Source organism: Nilaparvata lugens, chromosome 2 (assembly GCF_014356525.2).
Source record: "Nilaparvata lugens isolate BPH chromosome 2, ASM1435652v1, whole genome shotgun sequence".
NCBI lineage: Eukaryota > Metazoa > Arthropoda > Insecta > Hemiptera > Delphacidae > Nilaparvata > Nilaparvata lugens.
In genome coordinates this window covers 76,443,140-76,466,458 of record NC_052505.1, presented here as the reverse complement: position 1 = coordinate 76,466,458, position 23,319 = coordinate 76,443,140, and the positions used below count along the sequence as shown (strand labels likewise).

At 33.7% G+C, this 23,319-nt stretch overlaps 1 protein-coding gene across 2 annotated transcripts in view; it reads right to left on the bottom strand.

The window, feature by feature from the left end:
- LOC111048352 (piwi-like protein Siwi) overlaps window positions 1–17,186 on the bottom strand; it is a 36,567-nt gene extending 19,381 nt beyond the window's left edge. The window contains exons 1-2 of one of the 2 annotated variants that reach the window (XM_039421752.1): window positions 16,914–17,186; window positions 923–1,206 (exon numbers count right to left, since the gene is read on the bottom strand). In XM_039421752.1, the coding sequence (XP_039277686.1) occupies window positions 923–1,205 (283 nt within the window). In that variant the 5' untranslated portion in view covers window position 1,206; window positions 16,914–17,186. Of the gene's footprint in view, window positions 1–922; window positions 1,207–13,520; window positions 13,819–16,913 lie in introns of those variants that run through there. The other variant, XM_039421751.1, reaches the window with a different exon arrangement.
- Between the last annotated feature and the right edge of the window lie 6,133 nt (window positions 17,187–23,319).

Genomic DNA, 23,319 nt, shown 5'->3' with positions numbered 1-23,319 from the left:
CAGTCAATATGACACTTCCATTTCATATTATTCTGTATATTGATACCTAGAAATTTGACAGAATGCCCTGAATTCAATTTATTATAAGATACAGATACGTTTTGCGTTTTGTTCAAATGCAGAGCAAGTTTATTAGCATTACACCAATCAGAGATCAGTTCTAATTTTTTATTTAATAAGATTTCTCTTCTGTTGAGATCGGTCACGATATTCAGGCACACATCATCTGCATACATATATACTAAGCTCTCATCCTCAATATTGCCTGGCAGGTCATTCATATACAGTAATGGTCCTAGAATTGAGCATTGGGGCACTCCATTGGTAACATGCTTGTAACCAGACATGTATTTATTAAAATACACTGCCTGAAATCGGTCCATTAAATATGACCTTTATAAGTGCTACAGATCTACAATCAAAACCAAAATTTTCAAGTTTAGAAAGTGGAATGTCATGAGAGACAGTGCTCTTGACACATCAAATAGTCTTGCGTTCACAGAATTTTTACCTTTCATACCATTTAATATTTCCTGAATGAAATAAAGAACTGCCTCACATGTAGTATGATTTTTCCTGAAGCCAAATTGCCTGCAAGATGGCAAGTTATTTTTCTCAATGAAATCAACCATCTGCTAAGCTTTGGAAAAAATTAGTACTAAAGATATTATATATTGGCCTATAGTTGCTACATAGGTTGAGGTCACCTTTTTTAAAAATCGGCACTACTTTAGAAAAAGCTTGAGCATATCAGGAAAGGTACTGGAGTCAATACAATGATTAAAGATATGACAAAGAACTTCACAGATAATGCTGACTGCTAGCTTTACATATGAAGGAATTCAAATGAAAAATATCCAAACAGCTACTATTAACACAAAAAAATTCATCAAGTTATGATGAAATTAGAAAGTGAACATACCAGAACCTGATGGGCCAGCTGGTGTGACTTCCTGTTTGACAGCGAGTCCTCTCATGGCTGAAGTGAGCTCATCGCCGCCCCCAGATGCCTGCTGCCTGCCACGACTGGTGGTGGCCCGCCCCGGCAGCCCCGCCTGTGGTGCTGGCCCCGGCTGGGCCACTCTCGCCCCTCCGCCCCTTGTCGGCTGATGGGGCTGTGTGGGTCCCGCGGGCGGCCCCCCTGCCGCTGGAGGCCTCACCCCTCTTCCCCGCCCTCGTCCACGACCTCGCACCTCGTCACCCATCCTATATCAACATACAAATACAACATTCAAATAGCTAATCATTTCTTATTTGTAAAAACAAATCAACTATCTCATTAATAAAGAAGCTAAAGGCAAACTTTCAACAGTACGGTAATTTAAAAAGATTTTAATTTTGCAGATATGCAGTGATGAGTAGAAATCTCCTATAAAAGTAAATAATTTATATTTTGAATAAATTTTTTTCTTCTTCTTTATTTAAATAAATAAACAAGTACATCTAGAAAAAAACAATTGTAATATTGTTTCCTAACTTATAATTTGTGTTCCCTATAGATAAGCTACCCTTTGAGGAGACACTTGAATATACAGAATGTTTACGAACTCCCTACCTATATAGTCTAGGGCATTGTTCCTGGGTCTCTACATTGAACATAATAATTAAAAAAAAAACTATTAGTCGGATAAAAATTATCGAGACACCAATAGAAAGGAGACATTCTCCCCATTAATTTTATACTAAATCATTACGCATTACGATGCCCCATTATTCTGAGGGAAGTGATATTTAAAAGAAAAACAAAATCTTCTCAATTTTTCAAATTCATAAAACAAAATGGCGGCCATTTAAAATTTTGTTTTTTAAATAACTCAGAAACCTTTGGTTTTACAAAAACTTTGCAAGAATAACTTTTTTTTAGTAGATTTAATTGCCTATCGATTGGTACCAGATTTTTCAAGATTGGACCAATAATAACTGAGATATGGCAAACCTTAGTGATATGTGACCACTGAAAGTTTGTTGCAGTGCAAACCAAGGCAAGGATAGTCACCTCAATGTGCAACAATCTCTATTTGCATTGAATGTTAATAGTAAGCGATTTTAGGTCATTTCAAACAATAAAATAATGTTACACAACCCCCTCAAGTTGAGTCACCAACCACTAAAGCTGCCATATCTCAGTTAACATTGGTCCAATCTTGAAAATCTCCTTTTTATTGGTGTCTGGATCATTTTTATAAGACTTATAGTTATTTTTTAATTATTATATTATGTTCCTCAATGTCTAGACATTTCGAGCAGAGAACATGAAATTTTCGACATGCTAGAAACTTTTTTGTTTCAAAAGATAAGTAGGTGGTGGAAGCGAGAAATTTTCTCACAAATAATTGAAATTATTTTTCCAATTTTCAAAAGTAGTCGGAAGATTGTATCTTGGTCTCCAAGGAATTTTCAAGTTAGGAGATCGGCTGCATGGTATGCATTGTATACCAAATTGTATGCTGAAGGCTGACAATTTACAATATATTTGACTAAATTATTTCAATCGCAAGCAGCTGATTGCCTCTCGAAAGGCTATAATGAAACACTGTTTGGATTATTCGAGGCGAGGTTGTCATTTTCACTTTTTATAATTGTGTGGCTTGCAGTTGCTGAATTTTTCAATCGTTCTGTATTTTGATTTTGTTGATCCCAGCTATTGCTAACATAGAATGGTGGCACACCATTCAGCCGCTATCCTTAACTATCAAATTCCTGAGAGGCCAAAATAATTATGCTCTTCCGAGTACTTTTGACAATTGGAGAAATTATTTCAATTATTTGTGAGAAAATTTCTCGTTTTCACCACCTACTTATCTTTTGAAACAAAAAAGTTTCTAGCATGTGAAAAATTGTTTCTTTTGTCAAAATGTCTCGACATTGAACATAATAATTAAAAAAACTATTAGTCGGATAAAAATTATCAATACACCAATAGAAAGGAGACATTCTCCCCATTAATTTTTATACTAAATTATTACGCATTACGACGCCCCATTATTCTGAGGGAAGTGATATTTAAAAGAAAAACAAAATCTTCTCAATGTTTCCAATTTTATCATAAAAGTTAAATTTCCTTTTAAACCTTCAACCCTAAAGCTTTTTAGTACTACTAGGATATCGGCGATGATATTATTCTACATCAAATTCTGAAGGTGAATTGGAAAATTGAGAAAGTTGCAATTTTTCACAATTTGGCAACCCTGTAATTTCTTCGGATGGAGGGCCAAGTCTCAACTTATTTTACACAAACTATAGTCTTAGTGACAGTGGAGAGTCCGTTACGGAAATAACCTGCCTAGCCTTACTAAATAATAAGTCATCAAGATTCATGCCATACGAGACACGACTGTTATTCTTCAGCCGGGACCGCCATTTAACTTGACCAAATAAAAATTTCTCTATCGTTGGCCAGGGCATTCCTGGGTTAATCGCGTCATTCGAGTAACAATTTTTAGCAGGGAGCTACATAGAAACTGTTCATCAAAATGATTACTAAATGACCACACACTAACATGATCTGATGGCAGTGACCTCATGACCATGAATAACACTGGAGTGTTCAGGCTTTTCTTCTGGTCATATCTGAGATCAAATCCAGGACCTCTGGTCTGCTTCAATCATTTAACATGATTATCTGATTGTGGAACATAGTCACACTTGACTTGTATCGCTAGATCATCAGCAAAAATAAACACCCAGACTCCACTTTGATTTTTATTGGCTTTTTCCATCTAGGCATCTAATTCCATTTCTCTAGAACTCTGAGATAACAGTATGAGTACCTCTTCTATTGCTTCTGTAACCAAATTGACTAGGAAGCTGGGGTAATAAGAGAATGGGGTAATAAGAGAAAAAAATCATAAAAAATAAATAAGTCATAAAAATTAAAAAAAAAATAGTTTTTAGTAGTTTGAACATTGGATTATTAAATAAAGTTGTAAGTGTATTCCAATCTTCATGTTAAGTCATCACCATATTATGCTAAAAAAATGCTTACGCCTGATTTAGTGGTTTGAGTTCCGTAAGCCTCTCATATGTAATGTATATATAGGATACATTTTATAAGTAAAGAGTTGTTAAAAAAATTGATGCTCATTTTTTTTGTTTCCAGGTTTATAAAGAAGAAATGAAAGGAGTCATCAGCTGGGTTAATTTATTTGAAAAATAATTATTACCAATTCTCTTATTACCCCACAGTGTTTATGACGGTGGGGTAATAAGAAAATATGCTGATGAACTCATTTCATATGTTTTTTTTTATTTTACAGTTTTTGCTCTGTTCGGTTGATTTTTCATAGTTAAAAGTTATAAAAGTACATGTTGAAGAACATTTATCTAGTGAAAGTTATTAAAATTTTTCAAAAAAATGCCAAGAACTTATGTACCAAAAGGAAAACTGAGGGTAACCTACAGCAGTGAAGCTATGCAAAAGGCCCTAACAGCAGTGAAAAATCAAGGACTAACACTCAAACTGGCTTCTCAAACGTATGGAGTTCCACTTTCCACTCTGGAAAAACATTATAAAGAGGAGGGAATAATAAATATAAAAGGAGGTAGGAAAACCGCCCTGTCCGCCGAGGATGAAGCAGCCATAGCTACTTACCTGCAGACATTAAGCTCCTGTGGCGAAGGTCTAACAAGAGTTCTAAAAACAGTTCACAAGTTTTATGAAGATTGGGAAAACATCCTAAAAGAAGCTGATATTGAACCAGAGAAAGATTCACACTTAATTTATAATTGTGATGAAACTGGATTTAACCATGACTTAAAAGAAATAAAAGTAGTTGCAGGAAAAGGGACAAAAAGAATTTCAAAAAACATACCAGGATCAGGAAAAAAAATACAACTGTTCTTGCTTGTGGATGGTGGGAAAAAACTACCACCTCTTATAGTTTTTTCAGGCAAATATGTCTGGAGCTCCTGGATCCCCAAAACAGGTGCCTACCCAGGAACATGTTACACAGCCCAAAAGAAAGGCTGGATGGAGGGAGGTATTTTTGAACACTGGTTCAAAAACGTTTTTTTGAAGGAAATACCAGCAGAAGACATCTGAGGCAATAAGAAAGTTATTTTGTTGTATGATGGTGCAGCATTTCATACAAGCCTGGAGTTAGCAAAAACCGCTGTGAAGAATAATGTTGTATTAGTCCGGTTGCCTCCAAATTTAACTCATTTCATGCAACCTTTGAATAAGACAGTTTTTAAGCCAATCAAAAATCATTTGAACCAGTTAATGATAGAGTACAGCAGAGAACATGCTGGAATACCATTACCAAATGAAGAGTTTGCTAAAAAACTTGCTGTTGTTTGGGAGGAATCGTTCAAGCCAAAGAACTTGCGCTCCGGATTCGAATCTACTGGCCTTCTACCAGTCAATCCAGAAAAGTTCCCTACAACAGCTTATGGTCAGATTAAGTTGAAGAGGTTCGTTGAATACAAGAAGAATAATGAAAAAATACAAGCGACCACAGATGAAAGATGTAGCACAGTAATCACAGGATCTCAGATTGATACAGAACTACCTACGACAACTCCCGAGCCACAGCCAGGTCCGTCTACATCAAAAACGACCAATGTGCCTGATTTCATCCACAAACCTGTAGACCTACTAGATTATGTACCAGAAAAACCAGCCGATAAAAAACAAAAAACACCTAAAAAAAACAATAGGCCTAACTAAAAACATGCCTACACCAAGTAAAAGAACACCATCTAAAGTATCCCCTTTCGAAATGTTCATAAGAGAAAAGCTGAGTGAAACTAAGGACACTGATCTTAAGACTCAACCAATCAAAAGAAAAAGATTGACATTTGATGTAGGATCAATAATAACATCCGATGAAGCTATCAAGAAAATGGAAGAACAACAACAAGATCAATTGGAAACTGAAATGCGGTAAAGGAGGAATAAGAACTAAAAGTGGAAAGCTATTTCCCAAAAAAAGAGTGCCCGTGATCGTAAATAAGAAGAAAACTATAGTTACTAACTCAGATTCCGAACAAGAATGTAGTGAAATAGAGCTGAAAGACAGTTCATCTGAATGGACTGAATTTACTTCTGAAGAAAGTGACAATGAAAATGCCCAGAGTGAAAAGGTCAATCTTTTACTTGAAAAGTATATTATGACGAAACATGGTACTTGGCAAAGCTAGTAGACTTTTATGATGAAGATTCCTCAAAATTGAAATTTTTGAAGAAAAATCTGGAGCAGTTTCACTGGCCACCTCAAGGCAGGGAAGAAACCGAAATTGTGAAGAATCATTTCATTTTTCATGGACCAGTTAAACTTCTTGGATAAGGACCCTTTTCACTAAAAAGACACGAAATCAATTTAATTGATAAAAAATACAAAACCATGAAGAATAAAGTGAAAGCCTAAATGATTAGTCAAAAACTGTCCATAGGTTATTTAAAGACATTTTGTTTCTATAAGAATATTTAAGTTTAAAATTGGTTTCGTTTTGAGTTTTGATCCTTCACGCGTTAAAAAAAAGTTTACAAAAGAAGTTAAATAACATTAAAAAAATTAATAAATAATATTTTTATAAACTTTCAAGAGTTACAATGTTCGTAGAGTAAAAATCATAGTACAGCCAAAGCGATTTCCAAACTCTGTGATGAGGTGTGTAAGATATGGGAGGATAAAAAATATGCATCAGGACTGTTTGTCGATCTCCGGAAGGCTTTTGATGTACTCGATTGGAACATACTCAAAACAAAACTAATAAAAATGAGAATTCAAGGCAGAGCACTCAAGTGGATTGAAGACTACCTCCAACATAGAAAACAATATGTAGAGCTGGATTTCCAAAGACAAAATCAAATAATCACTTTCAAATCAACAGCACGATCAGTCAAAAGAGGAGTACCACAAGGGTCAATCCTGGGACCGCTGCTCTTTCTTATATACATAAATGATCTTCCGGATGAATTACAAGAAAACAAAAAGTGTATCCTATTTGCAGACGACACTGTTGTTTGGAATCAATGAAATAGACTAAATAATCATATGTGTGGTTGGCAAGGCACAGGTGACTCTGAACTGAACTCTGTCTCTGTGAAGTGTGTGTAACATGCCTTAAGTAAAACGTTTGAGTTCAATGTATTGGTTTGACTTTTAAAGTAAAAATAAAATCAGTAATAATGTTCAAATAATCGTAATAATTTATTTCTTCACCGATATAACCTTTAACAGGTTATGGGCCCAGGCTGGATCTTTCGTGTGCAAGTAAAAAATTTTTTTTAACCTAGCCTAAATACTCTCGTGCAAGACAACAATGGAAGTTCGGAGATTCAACTCTAAAATAGTAATACCGATGAAGTGATTGAACTCTAGTAAAAACATTAAAAGTAAAAGTAAAATACCCAAAAGTAAAATCAGGTAAGGCAATCGAGTTCAAAGTAAAAATGGCTGGTTCCAGTGATTCGGACTTGGGTATGGTTGGAAAGCTATCCAACGATGAAGACTTTCAAATGTGGAAATTTAAAATTAAAATTTTGTTCGACTCTCAAGGACTTAGTGATATTGTTAATGGAAAAGAATTAAAACCAAACGACCCTAGTAAAGAAAAAGAACTTTCTATTTTCAATTTGAAGGACGCTAAAGCCAAGAAAATAATAATAACTACAATTGACTCAAAACCTTTGAATCACATTTTGAACTGTGAAACTTCATGTGAAATGTTTAAAAAACTGTGTCAAATCTACGAACGTGATGAAAAACAACAGAATTTTCTCTAATGCAGGACTTTTTCAATTTTACACTAGAGGCTAATGAAGACATTGCTAGTTTCATCAGCCGTCTGGAAATTTGACCCATAAATTGAAATCTGTTGGACACGAAATCGATGACGAGATGGTTATTGGCAAAATATTCAGCTCCCTGCCCAGGAAATACACCCACTTTCAAACTTCGTGGGAAGCAACCGCAATTTGTGACAGAAATCTCACAAACCTAACCTCCCGGTTGGTGAATGAAGAACGCAGACTATCTACTGATAAAGGTGATTCTTTGCAACCAGTGGTATTCAAAACATCGGAAATCCAGTGCTACAGATGCAAAAATTATGGACATATTTCCCGTGAATGCAGAAATAAAATGAAACAGAAAAGTGGTCTATTCTGTAGTATTTGCAAGAAGAATAATCATGAAGACAAAGACTGTTACTTTCGTAAAAAACAGAATGATAAGAAGAAGAACCAAGTATCCTTTTTAACTACTAATTCTAATGTAAAATACTATGACTACTATGACACTTTCGTAATTGACTCAGGGTCTACTTCACATATGGTAAAATCTAAATCACTATTTGATAGTTCCATTCCAATTAGTTGTAAAGTAGGAGTAGCCAAGGAAAATGAATCAATGTTTGCTCTTGAGGTAGGAAACATCAAATCAGACAAATGCAACTTAAATAATGTTTTATATGTTCCAGAACTTTCTAAAAATTTGTTATCTGTAAGTGCTATCACTGAGAACGATGGTAAGGTCTTATTTAGTGGAAATAGGGTTGAGGTGTTGAAAGACAATGAAGTCATTATGGAAGGCATAAAAAATTCGAATGGTTTGTTTGAAGTTGACTTGAAAATAATTGTTTCTAGGGATGTAATTTTTTCAAATGTTGAGCAATCTAACCAAGGTGAAAAATATTCTGACCCCAAAGTATTCAAGATAAATCAAGGCCTTGACATTGAGGGAATCGCAAAAGGTAATGATCCAAACAATGTATTTGAAGAAATTGAAAATGATGGAGTACAAGAAACTGAAATAAATGAAGTTGAAGAAATTGAAAATAATGAAGTAGAAGAAACTGATACAAGTGAAGCTGAGGGTATTGAGATTGAAACAAATGATATTGAAGATGGAATCAATGAAGTAGAAGTAAATGAAGAAAGTGGAGAAGAAATGATGGATGAAAATAATGAAATAAGAGGGAGAGAGAAAAGAGTGATTAAAAAACCAGTGTGGTTGAAAGACTATGAAACCAGTTATCTTAGTCTACAAGTAGATGAGCCTCTTACATTTTCTGAAGCTATGAAATCAAACAATTCTGTAAAGTGGTTGGAGGCAGTAAAAACTGAACTAAATGCTTTGAAAGAGAATAATACTTGGACAGAGGTAGATACTGTACCAGAAAACAAAGAAATTATTGATAGCAAATGGGTATTTAAAATTAAAAATGATGAGAAGGGTAACATTCAGTACAAGGCTAGATTAGTTGCTAGGGGGTTTCAACAAAAGGATAGCATAGATTTAAATGACATTTTCACAAAACCCTTGGGAAAGGAACTTTTTGTCAAGTTTAGAAATAATATTTTTTTATAATTAAGATGTTTTTGAACTATGTTAATTTTCTTATAACTTACTTTGTTTTTTGTTTTTTTGATAAATTTTTTTTTGTTATTTCATTGAGGGGGCGTGTTGTTTGGAATCAATGAAATAGACTAAATAATCATATGTGTGGTTGGCAAGGCACAGGTGACTCTGAACTGAACTCTGTCTCTGTGAAGTGTGTGTAACATGCCTTAAGTAAAACGTTTGAGTTCAATGTATTGGTTTGACTTTTAAAGTAAAAATAAAATCAGTAATAATGTTCAAATAATCGTAATAATTTATTTCTTCACCGATATAACCTTTAACAGACACAACTATACTACTTCCCACAAACAGAAAGGAAAATCGAAACAATATAGTTGAATCAACTCTTACTGAAGCTACCTCGATCTGCAATAGAATGAAACTGGCCATAAATAATGAAAAAACAGTACACATGAACTTCACCCCAACAAACCAAACCCAGGATGAACCACAAAACAGTAATATAAAAACAGTGGAAAGCACAAAGTTCCTTGGTGTAATTATCGACAACCATCTGACCTGGAGGCAACATACGGACTATTTGTGTAAAAAACTCTCCTCTGCTACATATGTCATCCGCAGAATCAGAAATATTGCTGATGAGAGGACAGCACTAATCGCATATCACTCATTATTTATGTCACACCTGAGATATGGCATCGTCGCATGGGGATCATCAGCACAGGGAAATCTCGAGAATATTAAGGATACAAAAAAGGGCAGTGCAAATCCTACTAAGAGAAAACTACATAGAACACTGTAAACCACTCTTCAAGCAGACAGGTATCCTCACAGTGATCTCAATATACATCCTGGAATCCATCATCCTAGTGGTAAACCAAAGTCCGGCTTTAAGACGAGATAAGCACAGTTATAGAACACGCAACGTGGATGACATAAGCCTCCCCCAGCATCGACTTAAGAAGTATAGTAGATCTCCGGCCTATTCGGGGGCATACCTGTTTAACCTGCTTCCTGGCAACATAAAATCCCTAGTGAATGACAACACCTTCATAAGAAGACTAAAACAATACCTGATGGACAGACCATACTATAGCATTGCAGAATTCATTGATGACCACACCTTCTCACACCTTAAATAAAAGTGAACACCGACACCCCCACGATGGGACGAAAAAGACGATTCCCCGGTCAAGCAGACTACGGAGAAGACATAAGAAGTAAAAAAAAAGTAAGTAAGTAAAAGAGTGGATATATGTAGCTGAGAAACATTAAAAAACTTTTATTATGTGATAATAAGTGGTTCTTAGGTTGAACTTGACGTCTGAAAAAGTGCCAAACTTGCTTTAAAACCAACTAATAAAAAAAAGGTGAGTTGAGCTACTATATTTTTATTTTTACCACTGATTGGTTTTCATTGATGTCTTAAGATGACAAAAACTGAAATTGGGGTGTTCTAGCTTATTTACAATTTAAGAAATCCTTATTTGTGTAATTTTCCACACTAATTTCCGCGGATTAATATTTGATTTTTAAAAACTTTTTAACAAATATGTATTTTTCTATAATTTTTCCCCCAAAGCTTGTCCTATTATAAGGTTTCTTTTGATACCCCACAAACTTCTGAATACTTTCTAATGAGAAAATTACAGCCTCATCTCTTATTACCCCACCTGGGGTATTAAGAGAAGTCAGTGGGGTAATAAGAGAATTGTTTTTTTTTACATATTTGAAAAATCGTAGAGCTTCCAAATAAATTGTTCAGATTCACCATTTGGCTAACTTATTGCATGTTTTTTTTTCATTCTTCTACTCCTATTAGATTTAGAGATACAAATTAGTGGTTCTCTTATTACCCCTTTTTTCTCTTATTACCCCGGCTTCCCTATTAGAAAAAGTTATTTGGTTACAGAATGTTTAATATTTACTTCACTACCACTTATTGCTGCTGGCAAATCATTTAAATAAATAATAAGTTAGTGGCCCTGTGTGGAATCCTGGGGAACATCTGATACAACTTTAAAAAACTAGAAAAAGAATTATGTGAAAAACTGTCTCAAATCTATCACTTGAGTAAGACATCCTATAGGTAAGCTTTATAGATAAATCAACAAACCCATAATACCTGGGTTTTTGTACCAGAATAACATGTGAAATAATATCAAAAGCTTTTGACATGTCATAAAAGTTACCCGTGACTTTAATATAGTATGAGTAGCCTAGGCTACCTCTATTGCTTTTGTAACCAAATTGTCTATTAGTAAAAAGTTAGTTACAAAATAATGTACAACTTGATTATACAGTATAACCTAATCTCAAAAATCTTTGCAAATCTATAGATTCTTAAATCAAGCCTAATCATTTTTCAACCTAAGCCTAACCAAACCTTAAGCCTCGCTTTGTACACCTAACCTAACAAAGCCTAATCTGTCCTAAACCAAACTACCAAAGTATAGGTCCTAACATAAGTAAGGTGACCAGACGTCCCGTTTTAAACGGGACAGTCCCATTTTCTGGAGACTTGTCCCGTTGTCCCCACCAAACCTCTCGGGACTCTTATTTGTCCCGTTTTCTCTTGCAAGTATCATATTTCAAATACTATATTCTAATCTCTACCTTTAACTTCGAAGTTTTTTTTAATTTTTAAATTATAAGTAACTCTTTAAACCACACATCACATTGAAACAATCTGAAAGAAAGAGTGGAATAGAGGAATGGAGTAGGAGTTGACAAACCTGAAATAAGAGAAAATTCATTCATCAGAAAATATTGAGATGTGAGTACATAATAAGTTCAAGTGAATGCTTTATGTGGCTTTTCAATTTGTTTTCTACACTGTTTGCTAAAAACTATACAGAGTGTTTCTGAAACAAACCGAAAAACTTGGGGTGAGGTGTTTCCTTCAAAATAAACACAATGTTCTAATAAATATGGTTTCTAAAATGCTTTATTACTGAGATGATGAAGAAGAAGGATTTCAATTTTTCCTTCAAATATTCATCATTACATCAAACACAACAAACCTCCCCACCCCACTTCCACCACGACTGAGTGGCTGTCCCGTTATCAGTACCTCAAAATCTGGTCACTTTAAACATAACCAATCAAACATAATCTTGCCTAACCTGCTCTAGCAAACATAATATACAAATAACAAACTTCAATATATATATCGGCTGAAATCATGTGATTTAAAATATTAATAAGTGGAAAGGTTTGAAAAAACATTCAGTTGATTCAGAAGTCAAGTAAGTTCATTTCAATGAGAATTTTGTTAAACAACTTTTATTGTATTTTATATGTACTTGTATTTTACAAACTGATTAAGCCTAACCTAACAAGTCTATCCTGATAAGACAGCAAACCTTAGGTTAGGACACAGTATACAGAAATTAGTAAATTGCATCTCTATAAAAATATGTTTTAAGCTCTGTAACTTTTTTCTTGACCACCAACAATGACTTAAGCTACGTTTACACCAAAGTTGTTAACAAAATCTATATTTTTCTCTTTATAGATTCTATTAGTCTAAATGGAGCTTGACAAACACACGCACATCATTTGTATGATAAGTTATGTTCAATCTAATAGAATCTATAAGGACGAAAATTAAACAATTAGTAAATAAATTGGAGTAAACGCAACTTTAGAATTTTATTCTTCAGCGAATTCTTATAAGATTTTACAATTATAGTACCAAACCTAACCAATCTAGCCTAACAAGCAAATGATTAAAATTTAAAAAAAACTAAAAGATATGTTTAATATGAATATTTTGGCATTTACAATTGGAATAAAATAAGTAATCGAAGGAGTAGAAAACTGAATCTTATAAGCAAAAATTAATTCAATATAAAAACTAAGAAAAAGTGATGGGCGACTGACCGTACAAATTGATTCGATATTTTCAAAAAAATTAGGATACAATTGCGCCGTAAAAAAAATTTTTGCCCCAATTCTAATTTATTTTTACTAGGCTATAAAATAAAATTTGAAAAAGAATGCTGTTTTGAATAAGATCCTATAAGCAAAAACCTATGTACTCATAATCTACTGTTTCCTCCTTTCCTAAACATTACAATCAAAAACCAAGACAATATTGACAAAGATGATAAAAATGAAGCATTTAATAGGTCTATAAAGTAATTACAGATTTAAGTTTTAAACATTTATAATTCTATGAAAAATATTTTCATGTGAGAATTTACTTACCTATCCAAACAGGTTTAGACCACGAGGAAGAACATGAAAAATGTTCCTGTCTTGCGTGAACTCGGCTACTACACTTGACTTGACCTACTTTTGCCCGAAGTTACAATATAAAGCAGATGCCAATTTGAAAAAAATATGTAAAATCAGATTTAAAAGAGTTTGACAGATAAAAAGTTTTTAATTTGAGCAAATAAATCCAGCCAAAACAAAATTTACAATTATCGACAGCAATAGTTCACCCACCACATAGCAATTGCAATCCCAGAATAAATAAAATGCATAACCGGAAAGCGGAAAAGCTGCAACGTTCTGCTGTTGCCAACATCATGGCAAGAAAGATCGTAGATTGAAAGTGTACTTATGTTGGTATACCTGATGGCGCCATTCCAGTTCAAATTCAAATTGACATAATAATAATAATAATATTCTAAATCAACCATTTTACAATTTTTTTTTTAATTATTCATAAATTGGAACAATCGTTATGTTTTTGAGTGACAACACTGTCGTTAAATTGGAATAGTGAGTTTGCTACGGAAATAAGTACAATGCAATATACCGGTGCGCTTCATTTCATCAAGTAGGCCTAGTTTGAGATTTCAGTTCATTTTAATAATTATTTCAAATCTTTTACGAGAAAAGTGTTGATATTGGATTGTGTCAAACAAAAGATATTATATTATATATACATAATTATTATTAGAACTCACAAATATCCAAAGTCTAGATCGTTAGTCAGGTGTTCCCTGAGTAAAAAAAAATAAAAAGCTTTGAACTTGAGATTCAAAATGGCATGGCATCACAGGCCCTCAAAGCTATTCTCATTTCCCCAAGGAAATCACTGATACTGTAATAGCTTTTCTCAATCAGCTACCTTGACAGCCTCTTCTTGAAAACACCAATAGGAAGATCCCTCACCGAGCCCGGCAGCAGGTTGAACATTTCGATGCATGTATACACAAGGTTTTTTGAAATTTTGCATTTCAATGATAATGCAACGAAAAGTAATTTCTTCCATACTCCGATATCACTATATACATATAATATTATCATCTAGTCTGAAGATAGGATTAATCAGAAATTATTCTGACAATTATTCTTATTAAGCTGGCAAGTGGATATTCATTGCATGCATTACACAGAGGTCTGGAGAAGCCGTGTCCACTTCTATAAGGCCCAGGTTATACGAGTGCTAATGCCTCTGTCAAGAGATGTCTAGAAAAGCCTAGCACTGGTTCACAAAACATCCCAAGGCCTGGGTTGCTTTTCGTAGATTAGCGTGGGTCTACTTTGCGGCGGGCCTTAAGCTGCCTTTGCTGTTACATCATGTTATTATCAAAAAAGACTTCAGGGTTAAGATAGGTTTGAAATGGAACCACGATCAAGCTAGTATTTTAATGGAACTGATGATATTGCAATATTACTGGAAAGGTTCAGTTGCACTACACTTCAATATTTCAGCGAAATATTCTTTGATTTTTTTCAACTGTAAATGGATGCATCGTTTGGTGCAGAATACTCAAGACCAGATTTCTGGTATTGCTAGAATGATGTTCAAAAACCAAGAGAATGCTGAGTTTATAGCAGAGCCCTGTCAAATTAGACACTCAGTGAAGGCAATCTGCTTTGAATAGTTGAATATTTGAGTAAAGTATACTTATTCTACTTTTTGAAGAAGTTTTGATTTTTTAAAAATACATTATAATCTCTCATGATAAAAGTATCAGTAATTTTTTTCGAATCCTTGTTGAACAATTGAACATTCGAGGGAAGTATACTTTATGAAAAAGTTTTGATTTTTCAAAATACATTCTAATCTCTGATGTCAAGTATTAGTATATTTTTCTCATCATCCTTTGAATAAGTGGTTTTGAATAAAGTGGTCAACTGTAAAGTAGGCCTACTACCTATTGATGTTTATCGCAGAAAATCATTAAAATTAATTGAAAAGATTTAATCTTCATATTGATATTCTAATGTTTTCTTCATTACATCGTTTCAAAGAATATTATTCGTATTCTTCGGTATTTGTGAGTTGAGTGGAGGAGGGGACTTTTCTAGTCTCAACATTGCCCACATAGTCCAGGCAATGAATGCTCAAAAAAGGGTATAGAGGGAAAAGTTTGGAAGACAATATTGACGCCACAGTTCTGTTTAGGGTAGTGAGGAGGTAGACATATCAAAAGTCCCCACCCCTAACCCCCGTGCTAAGGGGGTGGGGTGGTTCAAAGGTACCATTTTTGGTTTCTCGCATATAACTCGAAAATTATGCATTTTACGTACATAACCAATCAAACATAATCTTGCCTAACCTGCTCTAGCAAACATAATATACAAATAACAAACTTCAATATATATCGGCTGAAATCAAGTGATTTAAAATATTAATAAGTGGAAAGGTTTGAAAAAACATTCAGTTGATTCGGAAGTCAAGTAAGTTCATTTCAATGAGAATTTTGTTAAACAACTTTTATTGTATTTTATATGTATTTTACAAACTGATTAAGCCTAACCTAACAAGTCTATCCTGATAAGACAGCAAACCTTAGGTTAGGACACAGTATACAGAAATTAGTAAATTGCATCACTATAAAAATATGTTTTAAGCTCTGTAACTTTTTTCTTGACCACCAACAATGACTTAAGCTACGTTTACACCAAAGTTGTTAACAAAATGTATATTTTTCTCTTTATAGATTCTATTAGTCTAAATGGAGCTTGACAAACACACGCACATCATTTGTATGATAAGTTATGTTCAATCTAATAGAATCTATAAGGACGAAAATTAAACAATTAGTAAATAAATTGGAGTAAACGCAACTTTAGAATTTTATTCTTCAGCGAATTCTCATAAGATTTTACAATATAGTACCAAACCTAACCAATCTAGCCTAACAAGCAAATGATTAAAATTTAAAAAAACTAAAAGATATGTTAAATATGAATATTTTAGCATTTACAATAGAACTAAAATAAGTAATCGAAGGAGTAGAAAACTGAATCTTATAAGCAAAAATTAATTCAATATATTATAAAAACTAAGAAAAAGTGATGGGCGACTGACCGTACAAATTGATTCGATATTTTCAAAAAAATTAGGATACAATTGCGCCGTAAAAAAAATTTTTGCCCCAATTCTAATTTATTTTTACTAGGCTATAAAATAAAATTTGAAAAAGAATGCTGTTTTGAATAAGATCCTATAAGCAAAAACCTATGTACTCATAATCTACTGTTTCCTCCTTTCCTAAACATTACAATCAAAACCAAGACAATATTGACAAAGATGATAAAAATGAAGCATTTAATAGGTCTATAAAGTAATTACAGATTTAAGTTTTAAACATTTATAATTCTATGAAAAATATTTTCATGTGAGAATTTACTTACCTATCCAAACAGGTTTAGACCACGAGGAAGAACATGAAAAATGTTCCTGTCTTGCGTGAACTCGGCTACTACACTTGACTTGACCTACTTTTGCCCGAAGTTACAATATAAAGCAGATGCCAATTTGAAAAAAATATGTAAAATCAGATTTAAAAGAGTTTGACAGATAAAAAGTTTTTAATTTGAGCAAATAAATCCAGCCAAAACAAAATTTACAATTATCGACAGCAATAGTTCACCCACCACATAGCAGTTGCAATCCCAGAATAAAATGCATAACCGGAAAGCGGAAAAGCTGCAACGTTCTGCTGTTGCCAACATCATGGCAAGAAAGATCGTAGATTGAAAGTGTACTTATGTTGGTATACCAGATGGCGCCATTCCAGTTCAAATTCAAATTGACATAATAATAATAATATTCTAAATCAACCATTTTACAATTTTTTTTTTAATTATTCATAAATTGGAACAATCGTTATGTTTTTGAGTGACAACACTGTCGTTAAATTGGAATAGTGAGTTTGCTACGGAAATAAGTACAATGCAATATACCGGTGCGCTTCATTTCATCAAGTAGGCCTAGTTTGAGATTTTAGTTCATTTTAATAATTATTTCAAATCTTTTACGAGAAAAGTGTTGATATTGGATTGTGTCAAACAAAAGATATTATATTATATAGCCTATACATAATTACAGTATTATTAGAACTCACAAATATCCAAAGTCTAGATCGTTAGTCAGGTGTTCCCTGAGTAAAAAAAAAATAAAAAGCTTTGAACTTGAGATTCAAAATGGCATGGCATCACAGTCCCTCAAAGCTATCCCCATTTCCCCAAGGAAATCACTGATACTGTAATAGCTTCTCTCAATCAGCCACCTTGACAGCCTCTTCTTGAAAATACCAATAGGAAGATCCCTCACCGAGCCCGGCAGCAGGTTGAACATTTTTATGTATACACAAGGTTTTTTGAAATTTTGCATTTCAAGGATAATGAAAGGAAAATGAATTTCTTCCATACTCCGATATCACTATACATATAATATTATCATCTACTCTGAAGATAGGATTAATCAGAAATTATTCATAATCAATCAGCTGACAAGTGGATATTCATTGCATGCATTACACAGATGTCTGGAGAAGCCGTGTCCACTTCTATAAGGCCCAGGTTATACGAGTGCTAATGCCTCTGTCAAGAGATGTCTAGAGAAGCCTAGCACTGGTTCACAAAACATCCCAAGGCCTGGGTTGCTTTTCGTAGATTAGCGTGGGTCTACTTTGCGGCGGGCCTTAAGCTGCCTTTGCTGTTACATCATGTTATTATCAAAAAAGACTTCAGGGTTAAGATAGGTTTGAAATGGAACCACGATCAAGCTAGTATTTTAATGGAACTGATGATATTGCAATATTACTGGAAAGGTTCAGTGGCACTACACTTCAATATTCTTTGATTTTTTTTTCAACTGTAAATGGATGCATCGTTTGGTGCAGAATACTCAAGACCAGATTTCTGGTATTGCTAGAATGATGTTGAAAAACCAAGAGAATACTGAGTTTATAGCAGAACCCTGTCAAATTATGACACTCAAGTGAAGGCAATCTGCTTTGAATAGTTGAATATTTGAGTAAAGTATACTTATTCTACTTTTTGAAGAAGTTTTGATTTTTTTAAAATACTTTCTAATCTCTCATGATAAAAGTATCAGTAGTTTTTTTCGAATACTTGTTGAACAATTGAACATTCGAGGGAAGTATACTTTATGGAAAAGTTTTGATTTTTCAAAATACATTCTAATCTCTGATGTCAAGTATTAGTATATTTTTCTCATTATCCTTTGAATAAGTGGTTTTGAATAAGTGGTCAACTGTAAAGTAGACCTACTACCTATTGATGTTTATCGCAGAAAATCATTAAAATTAATTGAAGAGATTTAATCTTCATATTGATATTCTAATGTTTTCTTCATGACATCGTTTCAAAGAATATTATTCGTATTCTTCGGTATTTGTGAGTTGAGTGGAGGAGGGGACTTTTCTTGTCTCAACATTGCCCACATAGTCCAGGCAATGAATGCTCAAAAAAGGGTATAGAGGAAAAAGTTTGGAAGACAATATTGACGCCGCAGTTCTGTTTATGGAAGCGAAAGTTGGCCAATAAATCAAGCCACGAAAATAAGATAAGGACTGTGGAGATGAAATGCCACAGAAAGACAGTTGGTAAGACTAGAAGGGATAGAGTAAGAAATACTAGAATAAGGGAAGAAGTGGGAATGAGAGATGTTGGGGAAAGAATAGAAACGAGGCAGCTGGGTTGGTATGGACATGTACAACGGATGAGGGACGAAGCAAGGCAAAACAGTTTGTAAATGTTAGAGTACAGGGAAGAAGAACGGTGAGGCGCCCGAGGTATTCATACGAGGATCGCATTGAGGAGATAGGGAGAAGAAGAGGGAAGACGGCTCCGGAGATGAGGAGGATGGCGATGGATAGGGATAAATGGAGGAAGTGGACCGAGGCTACCCCAACGCTGTAAGGCATACTGGGGAGAGACAAAGAAGAAGAAGTTTAATTGAAATAAGAATAGAGAGAATAAGTTCAATATAAATGAAAAAAGTCGACCATTTAAACTAAACAAAATTAAAAAGAAAAAAAATAAAACAGAGAAGAAGTAAGGTAAAGACATATATTTATAGATAGATAGCAGAAGAAGAGAGGAGAGAGAGTGCTTGAAGTTAAACATTGACAAAATAACTAATATTCAAGTATTATAGAGCATGATTTAATAAAGGCATTCAAAGACGGATTGAAGAGATCGATACCACGAGATACTGTGTTGAAGAGTCTCATGGATCGATTGATGGGTGAGTTATAATCCTGCAACGTTCGAGATCTTGGTATAAAAAACGAAAAATACCTCCCACGAGAAACAGTCGGCACATAGAAGCCCAATCTTTCCAGGTGAAAAGGGTGCTGCATAAGACCATTAACTACTTTATATAAATGTAAGATGGCTTGGAGATTACGTCTGGATTTCAATGTTGGAATTTTGAACATGATTCTGAGTTGTGATGTGGGATATGCAAAATAGGGATAGTGGCCAAACTTTTTAAAATACAGGTAGCGAAGGAATTTATTTTGAACTTTTTCAAGAGAATCAGAATATTCAGCATGATAAGGATCCCAAATAATTGAGGCATATTCCAATCTACTCCTTACCAACGACTTGTACAGATATATTATAGTATCTAAATTACTGAAGTGTTTGTAAGTTCTAATAACAAAGCCCAACAGTCGATTAGAAACATCTAAAATGTGTTCAATATGAGAGATGAATCTGAAATCATTTTGAAAATAGACTTCTAAATCCTTACACGATATTTTGATTGGAAGAGCAGAACCATTCATCATGTAAGAGAAATTAAAAGGAAGATTCTGTCTTGAAAATGTCATTATGTGTGATTTATTAACATTAATTTTTAAACCATTCACAGAGCTCCATGTAGTAATCTCATTAATATCCTCTTGTAATGTATCACAATCATTTACACCGGTAATAGTTTTATATATCTTAACATCATCGGCAAATAAAAGACATTTAGAGTTTTTTAATACATCAGGTAGATCGTTGATCATGATGAGGAATAAAAGAGGACCCAATGATGTACCTTGAGGGACACCAGATACGTTTGCATATTGATCGGAATCACAACCATCATATGACACAAATTGTTTCCTGTCCTTCAGATAAAATGCTATAAATCCTACAGTAGAATTCGAGAAATTATAGGCCAGTAGTTTGTGTAGTAGAACATCATGATTTACAAGGTCAAAAGCCTTTCGGAAATCAATGTATACAACATCAACCCTCCCAGAAGACTCCAGACCATGCAAAACATCACATGAAAATTCAATTAAATTTGTAGTAGTCGACTTACCAGGTAAAAAGCTGTGTTGCTGTTTATTGAAACTGTTTAACATGTGCTTGTAAATAGAATCGAAAATGATTTTTCAAAAATCTTTGAAAAAACATTTGTCAAGCTTATTGGTCTAAAATTAGCAATGTCTTGCATGTTGCCAGACTTTAATATTGGTGAGACCCTAGCGAGCTTCCATTCATTCGGGAAAACACCAAGTTTTAGAGATAAATTAAAAATGAAGCAAAGATTAACGGACAAAAGATCGCAGCATCCCTTCACCAGGAAAGGCGGAATACCATCAGGACCACACGATGCACTAGGCTTAAGTAACTTGATAGCTTTCTCAACATTTTCGATGGAAACAGTCCTTAAATTTAAAATATTCTGATCAGACACAACCGGTGAGTTTATGGCAGAAGGAACCATCGAACCATCGTATACTGAGGCAAAGTGATTGGCAAAACCATTCGCAATATCCACCCCACTCTCGAATACTGATGAATTCAGAAACATACTTTTCTTCTTCCGTGCTGCAGCAATACGTTTGTTATTCACATAAGACCAGAAACTACGTATGTTACCTCTCACTGAGGACTGAACAGTAATTAGGTACCTTTTATTGGCTTCTCGTATTTTGGCTTTCAATGAACGCCTAATCAATATAAATCTATGATTATGAAAATCAGAATGTCTCCGCTTCCTTGCCAATCTGTTCTTAAGTTTAATTTCACTAACTCACTTAATTTCACTAAATCCTTTACAGGATTCCTTCTAGGTACGCAACAATCAATGACAGAGAATAAAGTATGATAGAAATGATTTACAGCCTCATCAACATGTCATACAATAGAGAGAGGACCAATCGATATCATTCAAAATAATGTACAAGTTTAAATAGTCAGCTCTTTTATAGTTATAAATAAGGTTATTAGAAAAATAATACAGTCGTCCCACAGTCGTGGGGATGTGCGTAAACTTGTGAAATTATACATCAAATTGAAGAGAATTTGATGCTATATAAGCTCATGATCAACATGTATTTTTCCTATCGATATTAAAAGAGTTATAAGAGCAAAAAATCGAAGGAAAATGTGTTTTTTTAAATGTCACATCTTTTAGAGCGAATACAGTATCTCGAAAAGTGAATGAGATATAGAAAAAGTTGTTAGATCAATATTGTTGGAAATTATGTAAGCTTCAATATCTTATAGAATAGTCATGTCCGTAAAATGTATAATTTTCGAGTTATATGCGAGAAACCAAAAAATGGTACCTTTGAACCACCCCCACCCCCTTAGCACAGGGGGTAGGGGTGGGGACTTTTGATATGTTTACCTCCTCACTACCCTAAACAGAACTGCGGGGTCAGAAATTGTCTTCCAAACTTTTCCCTCTATAACACTTCGTTGACTGGGCTAACACTTGTAATATTAGAAGTTGCGGAGATAAACATAAAGAATTTTTGTATGATAAATAAATGAAAGATTTCGTCATAGATATACCTACGTAGAGACGTTTGATCATCAAATTTTCCGCATTCACTTTCCATTACTTATTCTTCGTTATTTCTAACTTGTTCCTTACTCTTTCAAATCATTGTCACATTGCTCCACAGCACACTTCGTAATATTCTTAATTGGTACAATCCTTAAGTTATGGAGGCCGTCCTCTGCTATTAGTTTGATATTAGTATGATTAGTATTCTTATAATTATTATAAGAATAATAATTAGTATTCTTATAATTATTATTAATTAATATTAGTATGAAATACTAATTATTATTATTATTATTATATTATTATTATTATTATTATTATTATTATTATTAATTAATATTAGTATGATTAGTATTCTTATAATTATTATTAGAATTATAGCTCCCAAAAGAACTATTTTACACATTCACTATAAATACGTTTTTTTGTTTCCTCTGAATTCAAATTTTGTCACTTGATGGGGTTTAGGCCTAGATTCAAAAATCTCTCATCATTGTTTTACGATTATAAATATAATGATATTTATATATTACTTTATTCGTCTATTGCCAAAGCAGCCTGAATAGTGGAATCATATTTCAGGTAAGTGCTGATTTCTATCTAGGATAATAACTGTTTATAAACGCTATATGAAAGTGATTAGGTTTAAGCAAACTTTACTGTGAATGATATTTTGAAACAAAGTAACCAAGAATCATCACACTTTGATGTGGTAATTCTTGTTTCGAGAGTGGATTTGAGGATTGAAATTAAGGGAAGAGGTACTGGCAAATGTTTGGTTTTGTGATGTTGGAAAATTTGCAATTACAAGTCTTGACATGTACACTGTGACGAGTTTGTATAAGATCATACAGTATTCACTAGTTTATGTCTCCGATAATTATTTCACTGGAATAAAAACATTGAAGTTGCAGTAATCATATTTTGTTTATTTTTTAACAATTGAAATAAAATTTTTCATGATGTGTTTGAAACGAAAAGGTTCAACCA